General features: G+C 51.1%; 2 protein-coding genes across 3 annotated transcripts; one reads left to right on the plus strand and one right to left on the minus strand.

Moving 5' to 3' along the window:
* Positions 1-3,362: 3,362 nt before the first annotated feature.
* Positions 3,363-17,236, plus strand: LOC121438005 (synaptic vesicle glycoprotein 2A). Its single transcript, XM_041638171.1, has 13 exons — positions 3,363-3,500; positions 6,861-7,818; positions 9,112-9,292; positions 9,767-9,918; positions 10,026-10,159; positions 10,798-10,887; positions 11,098-11,208; positions 11,368-11,456; positions 12,115-12,279; positions 12,452-12,585; positions 14,000-14,206; positions 14,703-14,862; positions 15,228-17,236. The coding sequence occupies exons 2-13, from the start codon at positions 7,197-7,199 to the stop codon at positions 15,409-15,411; spliced, it is 2,229 nt and encodes a 742-aa protein (XP_041494105.1). The 5' UTR covers positions 3,363-3,500; positions 6,861-7,196; the 3' UTR covers positions 15,412-17,236.
* A 1,642-nt stretch (positions 17,237-18,878) lies between these two features.
* Positions 18,879-19,758, minus strand: LOC121438033 (bolA-like protein 1). Of its 2 annotated transcripts, none has more exons than XM_041638220.1 (2): positions 19,670-19,758; positions 18,879-19,356 (listed from the first exon to the last, which is right to left on the minus strand). In XM_041638220.1, the coding sequence occupies exon 2, from the start codon at positions 19,351-19,353 to the stop codon at positions 18,940-18,942; it is 414 nt and encodes a 137-aa protein (XP_041494154.1). In that variant the 5' UTR covers positions 19,354-19,356; positions 19,670-19,758; the 3' UTR covers positions 18,879-18,939. The 2 variants fall into 2 exon arrangements, with proteins under 2 accessions (XP_041494154.1, XP_041494153.1); XM_041638219.1 differs by having other exon boundaries at positions 19,641-19,728.
* Between the last annotated feature and the right edge of the window lie 1,334 nt (positions 19,759-21,092).

The raw sequence follows: 21,092 nt of genomic DNA on the forward strand, positions 1-21,092 counted from the left end.
AAAGAAAGTAACATGCAGAAAAGTATCCATTGTAAGGCTATATGGAGTTGAGTTGGAAAGTCAGTAAGGGACTGGGCACGGAAAAGCCACACACTAGAGCGCTGTGACTGAGTGGTGGAGTGTAAGTTATAGTAAATGAAATTACACATGCCGTGTATTATGTATTAATACAATTTGCCTATATATGATGTGCTGCTACCTTATCTAAGGGGTAGCACGTATGTGTGTGTTTGCTTTTATTGGAAAAATAGATAACCAATGGAAATTATCACTGGGAAGGTAGGGAATATGGAGGAAACTTCTTTCCTTTTTTTAATATGGAGATGGTCTTTGTAGCCCTGACTGTCCTGGAACTCATGTAGATATGTAGACCAGGCTTGTCAGCAACTCACAGAACTCTTGCCTCTCTGGGATTAAAGGCGTACGCTACCATGCTTAGCTGAAGCTTTGTTTACCGAGTGTACCGTTAACATGGCTTTTCATTTGGAGCAATATAAACGTCTTAATTGCTAGACAAAATGAGTAAGGACAATATAACATTTCCACGGTTCCTCCAGAGCCTCTGCTAGTGGTGAGGATGCAAGCTCAACGGGTAACTGCTGTCAGAACTGGCACAGCACAGTACCGAAACACGCTTTGGGATAGGACAAAAGATGCCTAGCTTAGTCTGGAAGTTCAGGAAGACTTTCCTAGAAAAATACTGACGTCTGAATGTAGTCTTTTTTTTTGTCAAAGATGGTCTTACTAGCCAGGCATGGTGGCACATGCCTTTAATCCCAGCACTCAGGGGGTAGAGGCAGGTGGATCTCTGTAAATTCAAAGCCAGCCTGTTCTATACCATGAGTTCTAGGACAGCCAGGGCCATATAGGACTTGTTTGTCTCAATAAAAAAAATGGTTTATCCCTAGCCTAGCCTAGCCTCAACCTGCCTTGTCTTTCTGCCTTTACCAGTAGGATGCTGGCATTATGGGGTTTCCACAGCTCCTGGCTGAACGGTAACTTGAAAGGTGGGATCGCCATGCAGAGGGGTGGATACTGCACTAGAGCTGGGCTGTTGGGCGCTGGCTGAGGTCAGAGTTAGGTGTGGAGACTCGTGGAGGCATTAGTGCTTCTCAGCTCTTTTCACTTGGTGACCACAGAGCCCTTCAGAACAGCATTGGGCAAAAGGGAGGATGCTACTGCAGCTCTAGGCTCAGGAATTCCAGCTGCCCCGTGACTGTTTATCAGACATCAAAGGTGGTCGTGTTGACTCGGCGCTGGATTGGAGATGTAAATGTGGGATCACCTACGCAGACACAGTAGCAAGAGAATGAGTGAGAAGGAGCTGGAAGGGCCTGGTACCCAACTGAAGAAGCTGGAGTTGATGAATCCAGTTCAGGGAACTCGGGAAGTGTAGGCGGTGAAGTGCGTGATTGAAGTCTTCCCTCGGAATCTAAAGAGAAACTTCATTTCCCTGTTTCATTTGCTTGTAGTACTGGGGATCGAATGTCCCGGGCCCTTTTTACCATTTTTATTTTGATACAGGGTCTTACTAAGGTGCCCTTAAACTCATTTTGTAGCCCAGGCAGGCGTGTGACTTGTGATCCTCCTGCCTCAGCTCCCTGACTAGCAAGGACTACAGGCTTGTAGCACTCTTGGCTGGCGAGTACAGTATTTCTTCTGGGAGGCTAACATGTCATGCAGAGTGTGCAGAATTGCTTGAAAGAGAAGCAGCTTCCTGCTGGCCAGCATTGGCTATAACCGAAGATGGGAAATAATGTATTTAAATTAAAAGATGTATTGACCTTAAGAAGTTTCATCAATGAAAGTCCAGGAGAGGGCGAGTTCCTGAGGCCCACGTGGGCGGCGCTGTTGCCTGTGCCATCCTGGAAGGAGTCCTCCAGCCAGCAGATTTAGAGTACTTCTAGAGCATTGGCAAGGCTTCCCGAGAGGTGGGGCAGAGGACTGGTGCCAGGTGTTGTTGGATTCATTGGCATCCTACAGGGCATGGCCAGATGCCATTAAAGATACAAACCCTCTTGTTCAGTATTGCCACTGTGCAACTATGCAGTGACATGGTTGTGATTTGGCTTTTGGGGGAGATGCACAGGACACAAGCATTTTCAGACTGGGTAAGAGTAAACTTTTAGGGTAAACTGGTGTCTATTGTGACTTTCACTAAACTGTGAAACTTAGGTCCCCGTTCCTCGCCTAGTAAATTTAACAGGTCCAAGCAGATCTGGAAATCTCTCAGTACACAGACCTCTGGCCTTTGGTATTTAATAGAGCTCAACATTCTGAACCCACATTTAACCAAGCAGACTCATACAGTATTGCATCTAAAAACGACTTGATGTAGTACCCAGTCCAAAACACTCCACTTTCTAAACAAGAAACTTGAGGTTTACGGAGGCAGGGGGCTTGGCTAAAAGCCAACAGAATGTCAGAAGAGGACATCTGAGCCAGATTTTGGATTGTGCTCTGTGCAGACAGTCCCATGGGCTTGCTGGAGTAGACTGGTTCAGGGTGTGCACCTTCAAAACACCTGACTTCTGGAGCAAAGCCACACCAAGTGATGTGTGCCACCAAGTGATGGCTTTTGGATTTGTCAGGGTCCAGGTCATCTGACAATGACATGGGGAGAGACACAAGAAGAGCCCAAGCCAGTTCACGCCCTCCTCTGGAAGAGGTTTTTTTTTTTTTAATTTTTTTTTTTTTTAAGTCACTGGAGAGAGTGGAAATAATGGAAAATGTCCATCTAGTCAGACTTGCAAACAAACAAATCCCTTCTCCATCACTGGCTTCTGCTCCCAGCAATCGAGTGGAGAAGGAAGGGAGGAGGTCCGCCTTGTGGTAAACAGTCTGGACTGGTTTTGGAGGAGACAGATGACAGGGACCCAGGAGTCACCGACTCTGGCTCCTGGGTACTGAAACCAAGAGTTATCTCTTGATATGAGTTATCTCTGCTTTCACGTAGTCAGGTGAACCTGGGCTCTAAGCTGTGTGGCCTTGGGTGGGTTCTTAATTCCAGAGAGCAGCAGAAAAGGAAAGCAAGAGCGTCTGGGGCTGGGAATCTTGGGCTCTGTCATCCTGGCTTGGGTGCTAAGGAAAGGGCTGCTTCATTCATCACCGCCTTTCTGTCTCCCCATTTGCTCTGCTAACCACTCTTAGCGTCTTCCCTTAGTTCATCTCGTGCTAGGAGGAAGGGACTGAGAAAGACTGTCATTTCCCGCTGTCGCCCTGACAATCCCCTCCAGTGCCTTCATCATCTTTTTTTTTTTCTGTATCCTAAGTCCCCTCCCCATCCTCTTTTCTTTCGCCACCCCCCCCCCCAACAATGGTCTCTCCCGTTGCTCACTGGAGCGGGGGAGGGGGGCGGGAGGCGGGGCCGGAGCGCGTGCGGGGGGCAGGTCTGCAGTGCTGCTTCCCCTGGTAGAGGAGCAGTCGCTGCTGCTGCCTCAGCCCTGCGGCTGGACCCCTCCCTCACCCGGGGACTCCTTGACCCCGGGAACCCAGCTCAGGTGAGACCCCTCTCCTCTCACCTCCACCCCGCCCAAGGCAGAAGCATCCTTGCCTAGCCTTGCAGCCATTTTATTTCTGATGCTTTGCTTATGAGGAGGGTGACTGTCCCTGCTGTAGGGGTGAGGGTGGTGGTGGTATCGGTTTGGGGACTGGGTCATTTATTTCAGTTGCTTTGAGAATATACTTGAATAAGTAAATATATATGTGCATATACACATATATGTAAATGTATGTATATACACACATACATACATGCACACATATTTTTGAGGATTTTTTTTCCTACCTTAGCCTAAGTCCCTGTTACACTCTTTGGAGATAAACCTGGTGAGGTTTAAGCTGGGGTTCCCTCAGACTCCAGTCCCCTCCTCGCCTTGATGTATGTCCCCCCCCCCCCCCAATCCCATGATAAATGACCTTGGCTGGGGCCTGAGAATGGGTGCTGTCTCTCCTGCCTGGGCTGGGGTGGCTTAGGGGCAGAGGGGCAGGGTTGGTGAAGGATGGAAGGGAGGCAAGACTGGAGAGACAGTGATGGGAAGCACCCAGGTGGGGGGCTTGGGGCTGGAGGCAGTTGCTGAGGGGGGCAGGAGAGGACCGCAGAATGACAGTGGGCACTTGTCCAGCAGCAGGACCAGGGATGGGGGTAGCAGTGGAGTCACCCCTAGGGCCTCGTGCCTTGTGCCAGAGCTGAGGCTAGGTGAGGTTGGGGGGTCTCCGCAATCCTGGAAGAGGCAGCCTCTAAACCTGTGCATGCCGGGAACCTTCTCTCTGCATCCCTGTCCTCTCTGTGAGCATTCTTAGCCGACACTGGATGCTCCCATCTCCCGAACCCAGGGGTAGATTGTAGGGGTGAGGCTCAGCCTTGCTGGTCCTGCGGAGGAGTAGGAGGGTCAGTTATCCAGCTGGATGTGGAAGGGTGCTCTGGAACCCCCACACCCTACCTTCTCTGTCCCTTGTCCTTTGCCATGAGACCCTTTTGATAAATGACTGCTTGCTGACGACCTTGTCACTTCCCAATGACCCGGGATAGGATGGGCTGACCTCGCTAGCCCCCAAATCAAAGGTTTTGATGAGGGGCCTGGTCTGGACCTGAACAGTTGTCCTGAAAGGAATGGTTTGCTTCTGAAGTCCTTTCCATATGCCCTTTGCACCCTCTGCAGAAAATCTGGACCCGTTTCTTCCGGTCAGGTGAAGCCAGTCAGCCTTAAAGGACTCGGTGAATCCCAGTCTGTTCGCCTTTAACTCCACCTCTCCCGGTGCTGTCTCTCTTCCTCAGGCTCAGCCACTCCGTGCTGCTCTGCAGGCTAAATATAGCACCACTTCCTCACCAGCTCAAAGAATTTGTCTTCTTTCCCTCTCTCCTGGGTCTGCTGGCCGCGTGGGGAGGGGGCTGGCTGTTGAGCCTCTGTCTAGTGTTGTGGGAGCCTTCCCTACCCCCACAGTCACCTGTGAGGGACAAACAGTGTCAACAGGCACGGGAACAGCTCTTGCTGGGTCCAAATGCTTCCTTCAGGCTTTGAGGGGAGACCGTGGTTGGGAAAGAAAGCAAGGGGTGGAAATTACCTGCACTGAGGACGGTTGGTCCCTGAGCTGTGAAGAAAAGGTGACACAGGGGTCACTGCTCTGGTCACTGTTGGACAGCCGCTTACATCTGTCCTTGCCAGTGCTTCATCTGTGAATGACATAGCACTCCTTACCTTTCTCCACTAGCACACGCACGTGTGTGTGTGTGTGTGTGTGTGTGTGTGTGTGTGTGTGAGAGAGAGAGAGAGAGAGAGAGAGAGAGAGAGAGAGAGAGACATTAGTCAAGGCTCCGGCTGGGTGGGAGCAGTGGCTTATTTTAGGGGAATGATCTTGCTCAGAGTCTAGGCCTGTGTCCTCCGTTGCCACGAAGGAGGTTATCTTCTACCTCGCTTTATGGGGTGTCTTTTTTAAGGGGAAGTCCTAGGCCCCCTTCATTTCCCACCAGCTGCCTACGCAATGCGGTATTTGTGGACTCTTTCTGTCACCGACTCAGGAAGGATCCGAGGAATTAAGGGGGATTAGGAAGGGAGACCCTGGAGGAGCACGGCACCACTATAGACCTTAGACACTCACTAGAACTGTGACCTCCCACCCCACAGGCAAAAGGGGGCCTATATGTGACATTCTGAAGGAAGGAGATAGCAGCTGTGTCTTCTTAGCTCATGATTTCCCTTTTTGTCCCTTCTACCCAGGTTCCAAGTCTCCCTTTTGGGATCCTTATCCTGTTGGTCTACAGAGGCTCTAATCATTCCAGCTGCTGGAATTAGTTTAAACACAGAGTTCTGGGGAGGCTCCTGGGCATCAGCAGCCGAGTATGGACCTCTGCTGACTGCACCTCCCTGCTTTGTTTGCGCCTTCTCACTATAATAGGGATGGCGGCAAGCTAATATTCATAGGCTATACTGTGAGGTTTAAGTTTTTCAACTCTGAGAAATGGATTTTCCCAAGTTAATTATCAGCAAGTTAAATATAAGGACATTGAGGTTCAGGTGAACTGGGGCAACCCGCCTGCCCATCTGCAGTTAGCGAGTAGGGGACTGGGGACTTCAGATGCCACGTGCTTTAGTTCCGGCCAGCATTCTTCTTGATGATGTACCTTTCTGCTGTTCACCCTACAGAACATGCAGAGGTGGCTCAGCTGAGGATTGCAGGGCGTCCCCCTGGGTGCCTTTTATCTCGGCGACACTAGAGCTAACATGTTCCCTCTGCCAGGGCCTGAGGTCAGCACATCTGCACTGAGCTGCTAAACCCTTACTTTCCCCATTTAAGTAAGAGAGAGCCCAGGCTTGGGTGCTCGGAGACAAGTCATACTCGTGTAATCCATGCCAAACCCAAGTCTCTCCTACTCTGGAGGCTGAGCTTTACTACTAGGCTAAGTTGGGGGAAATCCCTCCTGAGGAGACCTCCAGGGAAGAACTGTGGAGGACCCACCTGCAGAGCCACCAGTGGCATGAGCAACCTGGGAGGAGGGCTTGTCCGTCCGCACTTTATCCTAAGATCTGTCTCAAAGGGAACCTCTCATCAGACCAGAGCAGGGAATTCTAGTTTCTCCTGAGTTTTCTTTGCAGAGGGTCTGAACTGAGTGTGGGCAGAGGTTAGGCAAAGGCTGATTCTGGAGCAATTCTGTAGAGCTACCCTTCAAGGTCAAAGTCAAGGGGCTTGTCTGTTGGGTGGCCCACAGTTGGCTCATCCAATCATCTCTTTGATGGCTGGTGGCCAGAGGTAGAGGCATTTCCTGTTCCTCATGGTCTACGTCAGTTTCTGGGTTGAAAAGGGTTCCATATTGGCCTTCCTTCACTAGCCTAGTGAACTTCCTTTTCCTCTCTTTTTTCTAGGTCTCCAGAGGCTCCAGGAGGAGAAGTAGGCAGCCCTCTCTGAGATATCTTGGCTCCTCAGTTTAGCCTCTCCAACCCGGCTCCCCCTTCCCATCCCACCCCCCTGCTTCCCCGTCCCTCCCCTACTCCCCCTATTGAGTGCAGAACCAAACTCTCCCTTTCCTGCATCTTTGATGTCACTGGCCAGGCCCAACTTCCTCTTGTTCTGAGCCCAAAGATACCAGATCACATTTCTTCTGGGGAGAGGGTCTTCTTGACCCCTCAAGTCGTTAAACAAAAGGCTGTAAAAGAAGCTGCGAGGGAGGTAGATCAAGTGAGGTGCGCCCAAGCCCCATCATGGAAGAAGGCTTCCGAGATCGGGCAGCGTTCATCCGCGGGGCCAAAGACATCGCCAAAGAAGTCAAGAAGCACGCGACCAAGAAGGTGGTGAAAGGCCTGGACAGGGTCCAGGATGAGTATTCTCGAAGGTCTTACTCCCGATTTGAGGAGGAAGATGATGACGATGACTTCCCTGCCCCTGCTGATGGCTATTACCGCGGAGAAGGGGCCCAGGATGAGGAGGAAGGCGGCGCTTCCAGTGATGCCACCGAGGGCCACGACGAGGATGATGAGATCTACGAGGGGGAATATCAGGGCATTCCCAGGGCAGAATCTGGGGGCAAAGGCGAACGGATGGCAGACGGGGCACCCTTGGCTGGAGTGAGAGGGGGCTTGAGTGATGGGGAGGGGCCTCCTGGGGGTCGCGGGGAGGCTCAGCGGCGGAAAGACCGGGAAGAACTGGCTCAGCAGTATGAAACCATCCTCCGGGAGTGTGGCCATGGCCGCTTCCAGTGGACACTCTACTTCGTGCTGGGTCTGGCGCTGATGGCAGATGGCGTCGAGGTCTTTGTGGTGGGCTTCGTGCTGCCCAGTGCTGAGAAAGATATGTGCCTGTCTGACTCCAACAAAGGCATGCTAGGTAAGAGCCCTGTGCACACCCTGCAGCTGGGGACTGCCCAGTTCTTCCCAGTAAGCTGGACATGATACACCTAGAGGGCCCACTGACCCTCCGCACCCCCCCCCCCCCACACACACCTTCTTCTGGAGGTTGAGCAAATGAAGTTGTGTGTGGAAGAGAGGGATTGTAGCTGGGTTGGGGCTTTCACTAATAGTGCCTGAGTGGGTGGTAGTTTGCCTAACTGCTGGATCTGGCCATAGTGGGCGGGGCTACTGTGCAGTGTATTTTCAAAGCCTTCTACCCTGGTACTGAGTTGGCTTTCCCTGCTGCAGAGCAAGAACAACAGCTTTGAAACGCTTTGATATCCACGGGAAGGGTCTGTTTGGAGTGGTGCAGGAAGGGACATCTCAGACATAGGTGTGTCTAGGGACGGGAATGTCTCCGACGGCCTTTCCTGACAGGGATCTAGAAGAAGGAATCCCATCGGCTCGCTGAGAAATTATAAAGGGCTGGCTTTGCCATGAACAGGACTCTCTCTTGGGGCTTGGTTTGGGCATTGATAAAATGCAAAATTTGGAGATGATTTAAAAAATAAATTCCAATGTTTTTTGGAAAGAAACAATAAACTGGGGGAATCTTAGGACCCCAAGTATTGGGGCTAGAAGGATAAAGGAGAAACGCTGTATTGAAACCCCTTTTCCAAGGAACAAGAAATCTCTTTGAGGGCATCACAACTGGGTTGCGGGGAAGGGAGGCCCCAGGGGCGATGCATATGAACCCCATTAGTCCCTGCACTCAAGGAGGCAGAGGCTTATAGATCTATGAGTTCCAGGTAGCCTGGTCTACATGGTGAGTTCTGGGACAGCCAGGGCTACAGAGTGAGACACCATCTAAAAAAAAAAAAAAAAAAAAAAACCCCACAATTTAAAAAAAATCAAACATACTGGGAGGGTAGAGTGGATGGGGGCGCGTCTAGAAATCTAGGCAGATCCATTTTACTTCTAGGTGAGCTGGGGGGTGAGTGTTCTGTGTGATAGAGGAGAGAGAGGAAGGGGATTAGGAGGGGGAAGGGGAGGAAAGTGAGGGAAGGTTTTTCTTAAATATTTGCCTTTTTGCCTTTGAACCCTGGTCTGCAGTAATGACGATCCGTCTTTGTTCACCCATCTCTCCCAACACCCCTATCTTTGAGTAGACTTAGCTTCTAGAAGGCTCTTCAGAGTTTCTGCTCCAGGAGTTTTAACCCCTACAGTGCTCAGCTGATGGGAGAGCCGAGGCATATGGACTCATGTCCCTCCTGGTTCTTCCTCTCCACAGGTCTCATCGTGTACCTAGGCATGATGGTGGGAGCCTTCCTCTGGGGCGGCCTGGCTGACCGGCTGGGTCGGAGGCAGTGTCTGCTCATCTCGCTCTCAGTCAACAGTGTCTTCGCCTTCTTCTCGTCCTTCGTCCAGGGTTATGGTACTTTCCTCTTCTGCCGCCTCCTTTCTGGGGTTGGGTGAGTGTCCGCATCCTAAACCCTTAAAGACGCTGCTGTAATATACACTTAGTATGGTGTTAGGCATATGTGTGAATTGAGGAAATGAACCCCTTTCCCACTCCCCACCCCATCTTCAGGCCAGCTCTGTCTGCCCAAGGCCTGTCTGGTAACATGCAGAATCCTATGCCTGGCCCATCCCTGAGTCCTCCAACTTACCTCTAACTCTGTCTCTGAGTTCCAGTGGGCCTCAGCTTTGCCCTCTCCCGAGTCTTGGCCACCTTCAAGGCTTAATGCTTGCTCTTTTCTTGCCCTGAGTCCTGCTTGCCTGTTTCCTGCCATCCCAAGAATGGTGACTTGGTGGCTGGTGGCAAGAAGAGTTTGTAGGACATAATGTCTGAGGTGGAGATGAGGGGATGGGACTGAGGGCCCAGAGTGCTGGGATAGGGGCTGGGATGATGGCTGTTTTCTAATATTAATTTTTGAATTGGACAGGATTGGCGGTTCCATCCCCATTGTCTTCTCCTATTTTTCGGAGTTTCTGGCCCAGGAGAAACGTGGGGAACATTTGAGCTGGCTCTGTATGTTCTGGATGATCGGTGGAGTGTATGCGGCTGCGATGGCCTGGGCCATCATCCCCCACTATGGTAAGCAGGAGTCCCCCAGAGTCTCCATCCTCCCACCTCTGCTGTGCTCCCCATGATGGGAGCACTCAGCTTCCTGCTTCTCTGCTGATTCTGTGACTGTCTGCCAGGGTGGAGTTTCCAGATGGGCTCGGCTTATCAGTTCCATAGCTGGAGGGTCTTCGTCCTCGTCTGTGCCTTTCCCTCTGTGTTTGCCATCGGGGCTCTGACTACGCAGCCAGAGAGTCCCCGCTTCTTCCTAGAGGTGAATGGATTGCTTTGGTGGTGTGGGGAGGGGATAAAGATGCTAGCTGTGGGGTTGCTTCACTCGTGGGACCGCTTCCTCCTTTGTGTGCCCATGACTCTAGGGGACCTTATCTTGCTTCCTTTGACTTAAACTGAGTCTCCAGAGGGGTTTGAAGAGGTCAGGAAACCTCCCCATCTATGGGTGGCTTAAGATTCTGCAGGCTCAGGATGGGATCCACTCCCCCCCCCCCAATTGCACCTGTCTCTAGCACAGATTGGGATGTGGCTCCGTCTCGGGCCATATACTCAACCATCATTTTCCACATTGTAGGTTTTCCCTTTCTGTTTTACTGAAGAAATACTTAGGACCTATGCTGGCATCTGTTCCCTTGCAAACCCCCACCCCAACTCTCGCCTGAGTCTGACCATACCTTGCTGTACCCCAGCTCGGGCTGATGTGTATCTCCATAGGTTAGGGTTGCAGGGGAGCTGGGAGTCTTTTTGCATCTTGGGATCCTAGAAGACGGACTGGAGGGATAGACTCTGAAACACTGCATCTGGGAGCCCTGAAGGGCATGTTGAGAATCACACTTGTGGTTCTAGAATGGGTTCTGGGAGCCCTGAAGGGCATGTTGGGAATCACACTTGTGGTTCTAGAATGGGAAGCATGACGAGGCCTGGATGGTACTGAAGCAGGTTCACGACACCAACATGCGAGCCAAGGGCCATCCCGAGCGGGTCTTCTCAGTAAGTGCTGCTCTTCCCGCTGTCCTGACTACAACCCCCTCTCAGACCCTTTCTGGATGTCCGTTTTCAGTCTCAGCCCGCACTGTAGTGCAGCGATACCCCCACCCGTGGGCATTATGTCACTCCCTGCCTCTCACTTTGCTTCTGCGAGAGACCCGCGGAGTGGGGTGGGAAACAGTGTATGATAACTCATCTCTTTTCTTGACCCAGGTCACCCACATTAAAACGATTCATCAGGAGGACGAATTGATTGAGATTCAGTCTGACACAGGGACCTGGTACCAGCGCTGGGGAGTCCGGGCTTTGAGCCTGGGGGGTCAGGTAATGGCGGATTGAATGGTGGAGGAAGATAAGGGAGTGGGAGAAATGGAGGGCGGAGGACTTGGCCGTGCGATGGTGAAAGTGAGCTGATGAAAAATGGGGGTCTGTGAGACGAGATGGCAGTGTGGTCACCCTCGGCGCTCCCTGTGTCCCTTGTAGGTGTGGGGAAACTTCCTCTCCTGCTTCAGTCCGGAGTACCGGCGGATCACGCTGATGATGATGGGTGTGTGGTTCACCATGTCCTTCAGGTGAGAGGGCTGTGTGTGGACCGGAGAGCCAGGAGCCTGGAAATGAAGGACAGATAATGAGGGGAAGATGCTGTCTGTCTGCATCCTCGCCATGCCTTATCCAGGTTCCCCACTTAACGAATTCATCAAGCTTGTAATTCAAGCTGGCAGGTATCCATTTTTATCCCGTGCGGACAATGCAGTAGGATGAGTCGATGTGCCACTCCAGTCCTTATAGTTTATGTTCTAGATAAAGCTAGCTCTTGAGTCTGTGCGGTGGTGCCGGGCGCAGCGTGGTGGGGCATTGCATTGTGGAGACACATGGGACTGGGTGGCTGGGGATCTAAACCCTCAGAGAGACTGGGAATAAGACAAGCTGAGGGGCTGGAGGTGGCAGAGGAAGAGGGAATACCTGGGAAGCAGACCTTAAAGCCCCCAGAACCACAGTCCTGGAAGGGGTGTGTGGGGGTGAGGCTGGGGGTAAGCACACAGGTGAAGGTGAAGTGTCCATCCCTCCCTCTGATAGGGCTCTTATCTGTCCTGTCTGACTCCAGAACCACAGTCCACAGGGGTGTGTGGGGGTGAGGAGGGGGTAAGCACACAGGTGAAGTGTCCATCCCTCCCTCTGATGATAGGGCTCTTATCTGTCCTGTCTGACTCCACGCCTTTGACTCCCCAGCTACTACGGGCTGACTGTCTGGTTCCCTGACATGATCCGCCATCTCCAGGCTGTGGACTATGCGGCTCGAACCAAAGTGTTTCCAGGGGAGCGCGTCGAGCACGTGACATTTAACTTCACACTGGAGAACCAGATCCACCGAGGGGGGCAGTACTTCAATGACAAGTACGCGGGGTTTCCAACGCCTCTCTTCCCTGTCCCTGTTACTTCTGTCACTGTGACGAGTCTGAGCCCAGGCAAAGCCTGTGTCTTCTCAGTGCTGATGATCTCTGTGGGGGAGTAAAGTCAGTGAGGGGCTGAGGGTGAAGGGGCGGGTCTCATCATATTGGTCCCGCAGGTTCATCGGGCTGCGTCTGAAGTCAGTGTCCTTTGAGGATTCCCTCTTTGAGGAGTGTTACTTCGAAGACGTCACGTCCAGCAACACGTTCTTCCGCAACTGCACGTTCATCAACACCGTGTTCTATAACACTGGTAAGGTGGCCAGCAGGTGTCAGCCCAAGGACTGGGACCTGGATGAAGGGAGAAGGAGGCTTCCTTAACCTGTAGTTTACAGTTGTCAATCTGAAAGTCCCCTGGAGCCTTGGAGTCGCTTACTGGCTACCATCAGTGATTTAGACATATAATGAACATTGGGTATTTTGATCGACTATCTGAGGAAAATGTCACAATTCTTTACCTTTAGCCGTGATTATAAAAGTTCAGTGAGGTATTGTTAATGGGAGTATGAAGGGGGTAAACTGGGTTATTGGGAAAAGGGAAGACAATGAAAAGGGATTTTCAATAAGGAAGAGACTGGGGATCAGGGCATCCATCTCTTTCTTAGCCCAGCTAGCAGCACAGGCCTGTAATCCCCCTCTGTAGAAGGCCGAGGCAGGATGATTGAAAGTTGCCTGGGCGACACAGAGAGTTTAAGGCCAGCCCACACCTTTATAAGATCCTGTCTCAGAATGAAAACAGATAAAAGGGCCGAGAATGTGGCTGAGTGGTGGGTGGAGCACTTGCCCAGCTAGTGTGATGCTCTCTGGTTCCAGTCCCTAGAGAGAAACAAACAATCAAAACAGCCAAGCTGAGGATGGGGGTGCACCCTAGGGGTGGAGGCAGGAGGATTAGGAGTGCAAGATTACTAAATAGTGATTTTAAGACCAGGCCAGGTTACCTGAGACCTTGTTTCAAAACCAAATGTTTAAGCGTGCTGGAGAGATGGCTTAGCAGTTAAGAGCACTTGGTCTGGTGGAGGATCCAAGTTTGGTTCCCAGAACCCACATCACGCAGCTCACACGTGCCTGTAACTCTTGTTCTAGAGATGTCACATTGTCTTCTTGCCTCTGAGAGCTCATGGCACACACACACACACACACACACACACACACACACACACTACTAAGATAAATCTTTTAAACATATGTAAGAAAAAAAACCCTCCGAATCTACTTTTTAAACAATGGTCTTAGCTAGATGGCTGTTTTGTGTGGTAGCTTTGTGAGATTGAAGCATCTCACCTCAAAATAGAGTACTGTGCAAGTTTTCCCCACCTTTCAGAGAAAGAGAAAGAGAGAGAGGGTAGGACTTTAAAATTCATGTCTAATGTTTTCTTTTGAAGCAGTTCCTAGGCCAGCAGCAGGGCTCCTGTTTGTAGCCAGCTCAGGTACACAAAAGGGACAAGCAAGAAACAAAGACTAGCAAAGCCTCAGACATGCCATGCTTCTTGAGTACGGTCTGCTGAAAAATTGCTAGTTTCCATGGTGATCTTATTTGATGCTTTGCCATGGGTGCCAGGGATAATGCTGAGAGCCCCTGACTTCTAACTTCCACAAATGCAGCAGATCCCTAAGCCATCAGTGGGAGCTGCTTCCACCTCACCATCTGCTGTGTCTTGACCTCCTAGACCTGTTTAAGTACAAGTTCGTGAACAGTCGTCTGGTGAACAGTACATTCCTGCACAATAAGGAAGGTTGCCCACTCGATGTGACAGGAACGGGTGAAGGTGCCTACATGGTGTACTTTGTCAGCTTCTTGGGGACGTTGGCTGTGCTTCCTGGCAATATCGTGTCTGCCCTACTCATGGACAAGATTGGCAGGCTCAGAATGCTTGGTAAGGCGATGAGAGCTGGGTGCTGATCAGCATGGAGGCCGCTGGGGCTGGGGCGGGCTCTCAGTAGGCTTCTCACCTCCTGCTGCAGAAGAGATCTCATGTTTTGTTTAGGGGTGCTGCAAAGTGGGGGGCGGATCTTGCCTAGAAGTTACTCTAGGGGGTTAAACAGAATGTCAGGAAGATTTTGAGGTTATAGGTTGGAGATTCAGCTCTGCCACTTACCTTGGGCAGGCTTGCACCACCCTGGGTGAGCTTGCACCAGCAATGTAGGAAAGGAAAATAGACCTCTCTCAGAGGGCTGTTGTCTCAGGTAGGTACATCTGAGTCCTCCAGTTACTTGTCTCTAAATTGGTATTGAATAAATGGCTGTCACTGTTACCGGTAGTAACACAGGGGTTGAGGACTACCCTGGAAACAGTTCCCTGGAGGTGTCACAAAGCAAGCTGATGGTAAGCTGGACCACGGCTGGGTCTCATTGCCTCCCTTCTGGTTCCAGCCGGTTCCAGTGTGATGTCCTGTGTTTCCTGCTTCTTCCTCTCTTTTGGGAACAGCGAGTCAGCCATGATCGCTCTGCTCTGCCTTTTTGGGGGGGTCAGCATTGCATCCTGGAGCGCGCTGGACGTGCTGACTGTTGAACTCTACCCTTCGGACAAGAGGTAGTGTGCTGGGGGTAGGGGAGGGAGCTTAGGAGCTGCAGGATGGGGGAAGTAGGGTAAAGTGGGGGACTGAATGGGAAGAATATCATTAGGGACAGGACACACATCCCTGCTGAGCTTTCCCCTAACAGTTGGGAGCTTCTCTGTTCATTCCTTGTACTCCTAACTACTAACATCATGCTTCTGTCTCCTTCTCTGTCTCCCGGTTTGTCTGCCTTCCCACCTTCTCCCCTCATTCCTCCATCCTTTCTCCCCTCTCCTGAACGCTGTTGGCCATCTTTCCTGGCTTCACGCTTCCACCTGCCTGTCTTCCTTCTTCTGGGCCCTGATGGCCATGTGGCTCGGCAATGGGGCCTCCTGAGCAGGACCACCGCCTTTGGCTTCCTCAATGCCCTGTGCAAGCTGGCAGCAGTTCTGGGGATCAGCATCTTCACATCCTTTGTGGGAATCACCAAGGCTGCTCCTATCCTCTTTGCCTCCGCTGCCCTTGCCCTTGGTAGCTCTCTGGCCCTGAAGCTGCCAGAGACCCGGGGGCAGGTACTGCAGTGAGGAGAAGGGCTCAGGACTTTAGGGACGGCAGGCACACTGTGAGACCAATAATTCCTTTGATCCCTTCCCTGCCCTGCCGTCCTGGTCCTCACTCCCCTGTGTTTGGTGTCTTAGCTGTGTGTGCCAGTGTGCATGTGTGTGACCCTGATGGGCAGGGACTACAGGGAAGGTCCCTTCATCCCACTTTTGGGAGGAGGCACCCCCCCCACACCTGCTGCCACCCTTGACTTTGCACCGGAGAAGGTTGGGTTGCATCCTTCTCTCCCCCAGTGTTAGTGGGGAGCCCTTGTTTCCCTGCTCTAGGGGTTCCAGAACTTCTGCCTTCCCCTTCATCCCCTCTGCCTAGGCCCTGGTGAACCACAGGTATGGAGTTATGTTGGGGGCTGAGGCTTGGACCAAAAGGACTCCTTGAGTGGGGAGGGCCTTGGGTGCCGTCTAACCTCCCAAGGACGCTGGGGCGTAGCAATAAACCTCAGCCCTCTGGCCTCCATTTTCACCTCAATTCAGGCTACAAATGTGAAGCCTGGATTTTACGGAATTAGTTTTCTGATTCTTATTTATATATAAGTTCTGAGGCAGCTTAGCAGGACTCTGTATGTGTGCATATATATATATGTGTGTGTGTGTGTATGTGTGTGTGTGTGTGAATGTGTGTATATGCCATGGGGCAGGGGTACCACTATACTGTTCACATATAAGCCAAGGGTGATAGTGTCAGTGAACACACACACACACACACAACACTGTTCTTCTCTATTACCTCCCAGAGTCTTCTGTGTTGGAGCTGGGGGGTGGGGAGGAGGGAGAAGCACTAGCCAGGCCGGAATGAGAGTCCTGCGATCTAGGGAGACCTGGGGGCATCTGACAAGGCCTCACTCTCCTTCCTTCTCTAGAGAGGTTCCAGCCACTAGCCACAGCCCTCCCACCTGACCTGTCCTCCTAGGCCGGGGGACCAGAGGAAAGAAAGGGAAAATAACCAGGTATAAGGTCAAACCAGCAGATCCAAAAGCACAAGGAGTTGGGGCAGGGGCAGGAAACAGGGGTCCTCCCCTCGACCCTTCTTAAAGAGGTTGGGCTGTGATGGACCCCCTAATGCAGGGACCAGAAGCCTCAGTTCCCCCATCTCGCCCTTCCACAGAACAGCCTCCGTAGGTAGAGCTGCCTCTCCATTCCTCCCAACCCCGTGTGGCTGCTTTCTTTGGTACCCCCCTCTCCCACGCCCCCTCTGTAGCTGTGCTGTGTTCGAGTTTTTAGCTGTTTGTACAATGTTAAAAAGCTAACAGGAAGTTAAAATAACCACAACAAAGAAAATCCAAACGCGCCCTCCTCACGCTTCGTCTGGTGCCCTCGCCCCCAAGGCCATTCCCTGATTTTGTAACAATGAACCAGGTGGGTGACTGTTTAACTCTGGTGTCTGCTCAGAGGACTGCCTTCTTCCTCCAGTGCCCAGTGTACGTGTGCCCCTTCTCTCACCATTCCGTTGCTGGACGTAGCCCTCTCCCGTACAGCCCCAGGGGAGACACATCCACTTTCTCGTCTCCTGGGGAACCCTAAACCTGATTCATTGATGTGAAAAACAAAATGAAAAATACTGCTGAAAAATAAAGGGTACAAATCCTTAAAACTCCAAGTGGCTCTGTCAGCTTCTTGGCCTCTCCACTCACGTTTGACTGCTCCCGGACAGTCTGGGGAAGGTAAAGTAGTGTTGGTGAAACTATTCCTTCTCCAAAGCCAAAGTAAACAAACCCCTCTATCATTAGTCATGACTTGTGGAATAGGGTACCTCAAATCTACATTTTGTTTGTTTAAAAAAACATTTATTTATGGTGGCTGGAAAGGTGACTCTAGGACTGGAGAGATGGCTCAGCGGTTAAGAGCATTGCCTGCTCTTCCAAAGGTCCTGAGTTCAATTCCCAGCAAACATATGGTGGCTCACAACCATCTGGAATGAGGTCTGGTGCCCTCTTCTGGCCTTCAGGCATACACACAGACAGAATATTGTATACATAATAAATAAATAAATAAATAAATAATAAAGATCCCTAAGCTGTTCTTTTTTTTTTTTTAAAGGCGACCCTATGGGTTAAGAGCCCTTGTTATTCTTGCAAAAAGTAACACAAACATACATCTATGTGCTCAAATGTTTTGCTTGCACATATGTATATGCACACGTGCCTGGTACCCATCAAGGCCAGAAGGGGGCATTAGATACCCTGCGATTGCAGTTGTTAGGTGGGTTGTGGGTACTGGGAAGCAAACCTGGATTCTTGAAAGAGCAGAAAGTGCTCCAAAGTGCTGACCTAGCTCTCTAGCCCCCAGTTTTAAGCTGTCTTTCGGGAATTCCTACTCCCTGCAGCTTGCTCCTGTTTCCTTTACTCTAGTCCATTGCAACTTTAATCAAACCACATTATGTTTTGTTTCTTTTTTTGAGGCAAGCCTCACTATTTACCCCTGACTGCCTTGAATTCAAGGCGATCTGCCTGCTTCTGCTCCTCATACTGGGACTGAAGGCGTGCACCACTACATGGGGCTCTGAAACCTTTAATAACTGCCCCCAATAGGTCCAATCTAGATAAGTGCTTATAGTTAGAAATGGTCAAATTATATACTCAGACACATCATACACATCTGCTTTGCTGGGATTAAACCCAAGGCTTCAGAGGAGCTAGTCATGTGCTCTGCCACTGAGCCTCATTCTCGGTCCAAGCTATGGTCAGCAACACCTTTCTCTGACAATGTCCACATACAGGGCATTGAAAGGCTGCTTCTAAGCATCGTCTGAACTTCCCATGAAAAACCAGGTTGTGTTTGTTTCGGTTCTTTTCCTGCTTCAGATGCAGGGATTTCTTCCTTTCTGGTTTAATCTTTGTATCCTTGTTTTTTTTCCCTCGAGACAGGGTTTCTCTGTAGCTTTGGAGCCTGTCCTGGCACTAGCTCTTGTAGACCAGGCTGGCCTCGAACTCACAGAGATCTGCCTGCCTCTGCCTCCCGAGTGCTGGGATTAAAGGCGTACGCCACCACTACCCGGCCTCTTGGTATCCTTGTAAAAACCAAATACTTCACTTCTTCATGAATCCCTTCTCTAGTCTACACGTAATTTTCTTCTCACAAAAACACCTGAAGGGGCCTAACAGCTGTATAAAACTGATGACCTCAATTCCCCAGACTCCCAAGAGTTGTCCTCTGACCTCTGCATGAGGGCCCTGGTGTCATGTACTCCATCACGTACACTACAACAACAGATATCAAGAACATGGCTTTGACCCTGCGAGGCAGCTTCTCTTTTATTTTCATGGCCCTTTCCGACTCATCAGACCGGGCAGCCCTTCTTGACTAGCCCAAACAAGGGCAGTTGTGAGTAGCTACTCTCTCTAGCTTAGCTTTCGCTGGCCAGGAGCTTCTTTACCCCTGCATGGTGTATGTTAGCAGAAAGGGTAGCGGTCCATACAAATCAAGGTATGAGGTAGTAGTGATTTAGTGGTTTATTTTCATTCGGCCCATTCGGATGGTTGTTCTCCCAACCTGGTATTAGGAGGTCCCTCGAGTTTTCTTGCTTCCACCTAGGCAGGGGGGGCTAGTGTCCAACTGTGGGTTCTCCCTCCACTGGGCGGGGGTCTTCGCCTGGATGGCCAGTGCGTGTACCGGCCCAGCCAGTTCCTCCGACAGCGCCGCGTGAACCAACCGGTGCCGTTGCAGGGGGCTCAGACCCTCAAACTGAGAGCTCACCACCGCCACACGGAAATGCGTCTCGCTGCCTGCCGGGACGGCGTGACCGCCGCTCTCGTTGCGCAGCTCCAGTACCTCGGGGCTCAGGGCTTGCTCCAACTTGGCGCGGATGGCGGCCTCCACTGGCCCGCCAGCCGCCGATCCCGTGCTGTCCCGCGACACACACGCGCGCGTGGCCATGGAGACCATGCACCGGGCCAGCTGCGCCCTCAGCATCCGCTGCGGAGAGACCAAGGGCGCAGGGCTGAGAGCTGGGTCCACACACCCTCCCCACGCACCCCAGATGGGCACATCCCAAAACCGCCTCTGCACTGCGTGGCGGGTTAACGCGGCTTCTACGCCGGCAGCGGAGGGACAGGGGCGATTGTTCTAACGACCGGAGCGATGGGCACTAAGGGTACTGGGAAGGCATGGCTAGGAGATGCAAAAATGGAGGATGTGCAACCTCATCCTTTTGGCTGAGTCAGAGCCCTAACACCCACTTCAGACCCTAGGGGGGGTACCTTTGTACTCGCTGCGGAGCCTGCGTTACCTCAGTTTTACGAAGCGTCGGAAAGGTAGCTAGGAAATGCTGTACCGGTTACGTACGGCGGGAGTTACGTAGTACCCAGATGATTCATGGGAATTGTAGTCCTTTCTCCTCCCAGCAGGCCAAGTCCTGCGATGTCTGGAATTTGAGCAAAGCAATGCAAACACAAGGATAAAAGGATTTCCAGCAAATTTGGGATCGTTGCATCGAATTTGTTGTTTCTTGGTTTTGTAACTCAAATAGTTTTATTCCTTTATAATTGATTATTTAAAAACAAGGTCTCATGCAGCCCAGGTTGGTCTCCACCTCTCCAGAATGCCCGTTATTTCCGGATCCTCCTGCGTCTACCTCCTACGTGCTGGGATTACTGTCCCGTGTCAATGATAGAGTGCCTCCAAAGTAAAAAACAGGATTCCTATGCGATGACATCTGACTTTGCTCAACAGGTCAGTCACAACTCAGAGGCTATGTCTGCTGGGACAGCCTCTTTTCCATGGTAATCTGTCTTGCTTGAAGTAAGCAAGTCCAGGAAGAAGAAACTGAAGACCCTCACGTAGCCCCCTACAGCTACATCAACTTCCTCATTCCAAAACCTCTCAGTCACCCCTATATAGAGACCCAAGCAGCATTTTTTTTCTCTCGCAGACCCCTTCATACCTGAGAGAGATAGGAATCTCTCTCGGCGTGTTGAGGTCAGTTTCTGGTCTCGTTCTGCCTTCTGTCTCTGTACTTCTAAATCTAACAGTCACACCCGTGGGTCCCAATCATTTATTAGACATATAAGGAAATGGAAGCCCGTTCTATATCTTAAGCACAGAATCATGTGCCAGACCAGTGCCGGAGGCTGGAGAATAAAGACAAGCCCTGCTCTCAGAGTTTACAGAGCACTGGGGAAATAGTGAGAGGGACACCGTGGGTATCTTAGTTAGGGTTTTTTTTTTTTTAATATTTATTTATTATGTGTACAGCATTCCTTCCATGTATGCCCACAAGCCAGAAGGGGGCGCCAGGTCTCATTATAGATGGCTGTGAGCCACCATGTGGTTGCTGGGAATTGAACTCAGGACCTCTGGAAGAGCAGTCAGTGCTCTTAACCACTGAGCCATCCCTCCAGCCCCTTAGTTACGGTTTCTACTGCTGTGAAGAGACACCATGAGCATGGTAACTCTTAGGAACACATTTAATTGGAGTGGCTTACTGCTGTAAGAAATCCTGCAGCCAGTAGCCTTTAAGTTACCCGCCCACTTGGGTGTGGTCTTATACTATAAATGCCGATGTAAAAACAAAAACAAAAAAAAAAAAAACGTGCGTTCCCTCTCTCTTCCGGCTGCAGGAATCGGTGGGATTCGGTTGCTGTTACCCATTCGAGCAGAGGACTATGAGCCTACCCCTAAATAAATGACTCTTTATTACACTCAATTCTGAA

The sequence above is a fragment of the Microtus oregoni genome, unplaced genomic scaffold (genome assembly GCF_018167655.1).
Source record: "Microtus oregoni isolate MIOR12 unplaced genomic scaffold, Mior012 000054F_ref0000373, whole genome shotgun sequence".
NCBI classification, from domain to species: Eukaryota; Metazoa; Chordata; class Mammalia; order Rodentia; family Cricetidae; genus Microtus; species Microtus oregoni.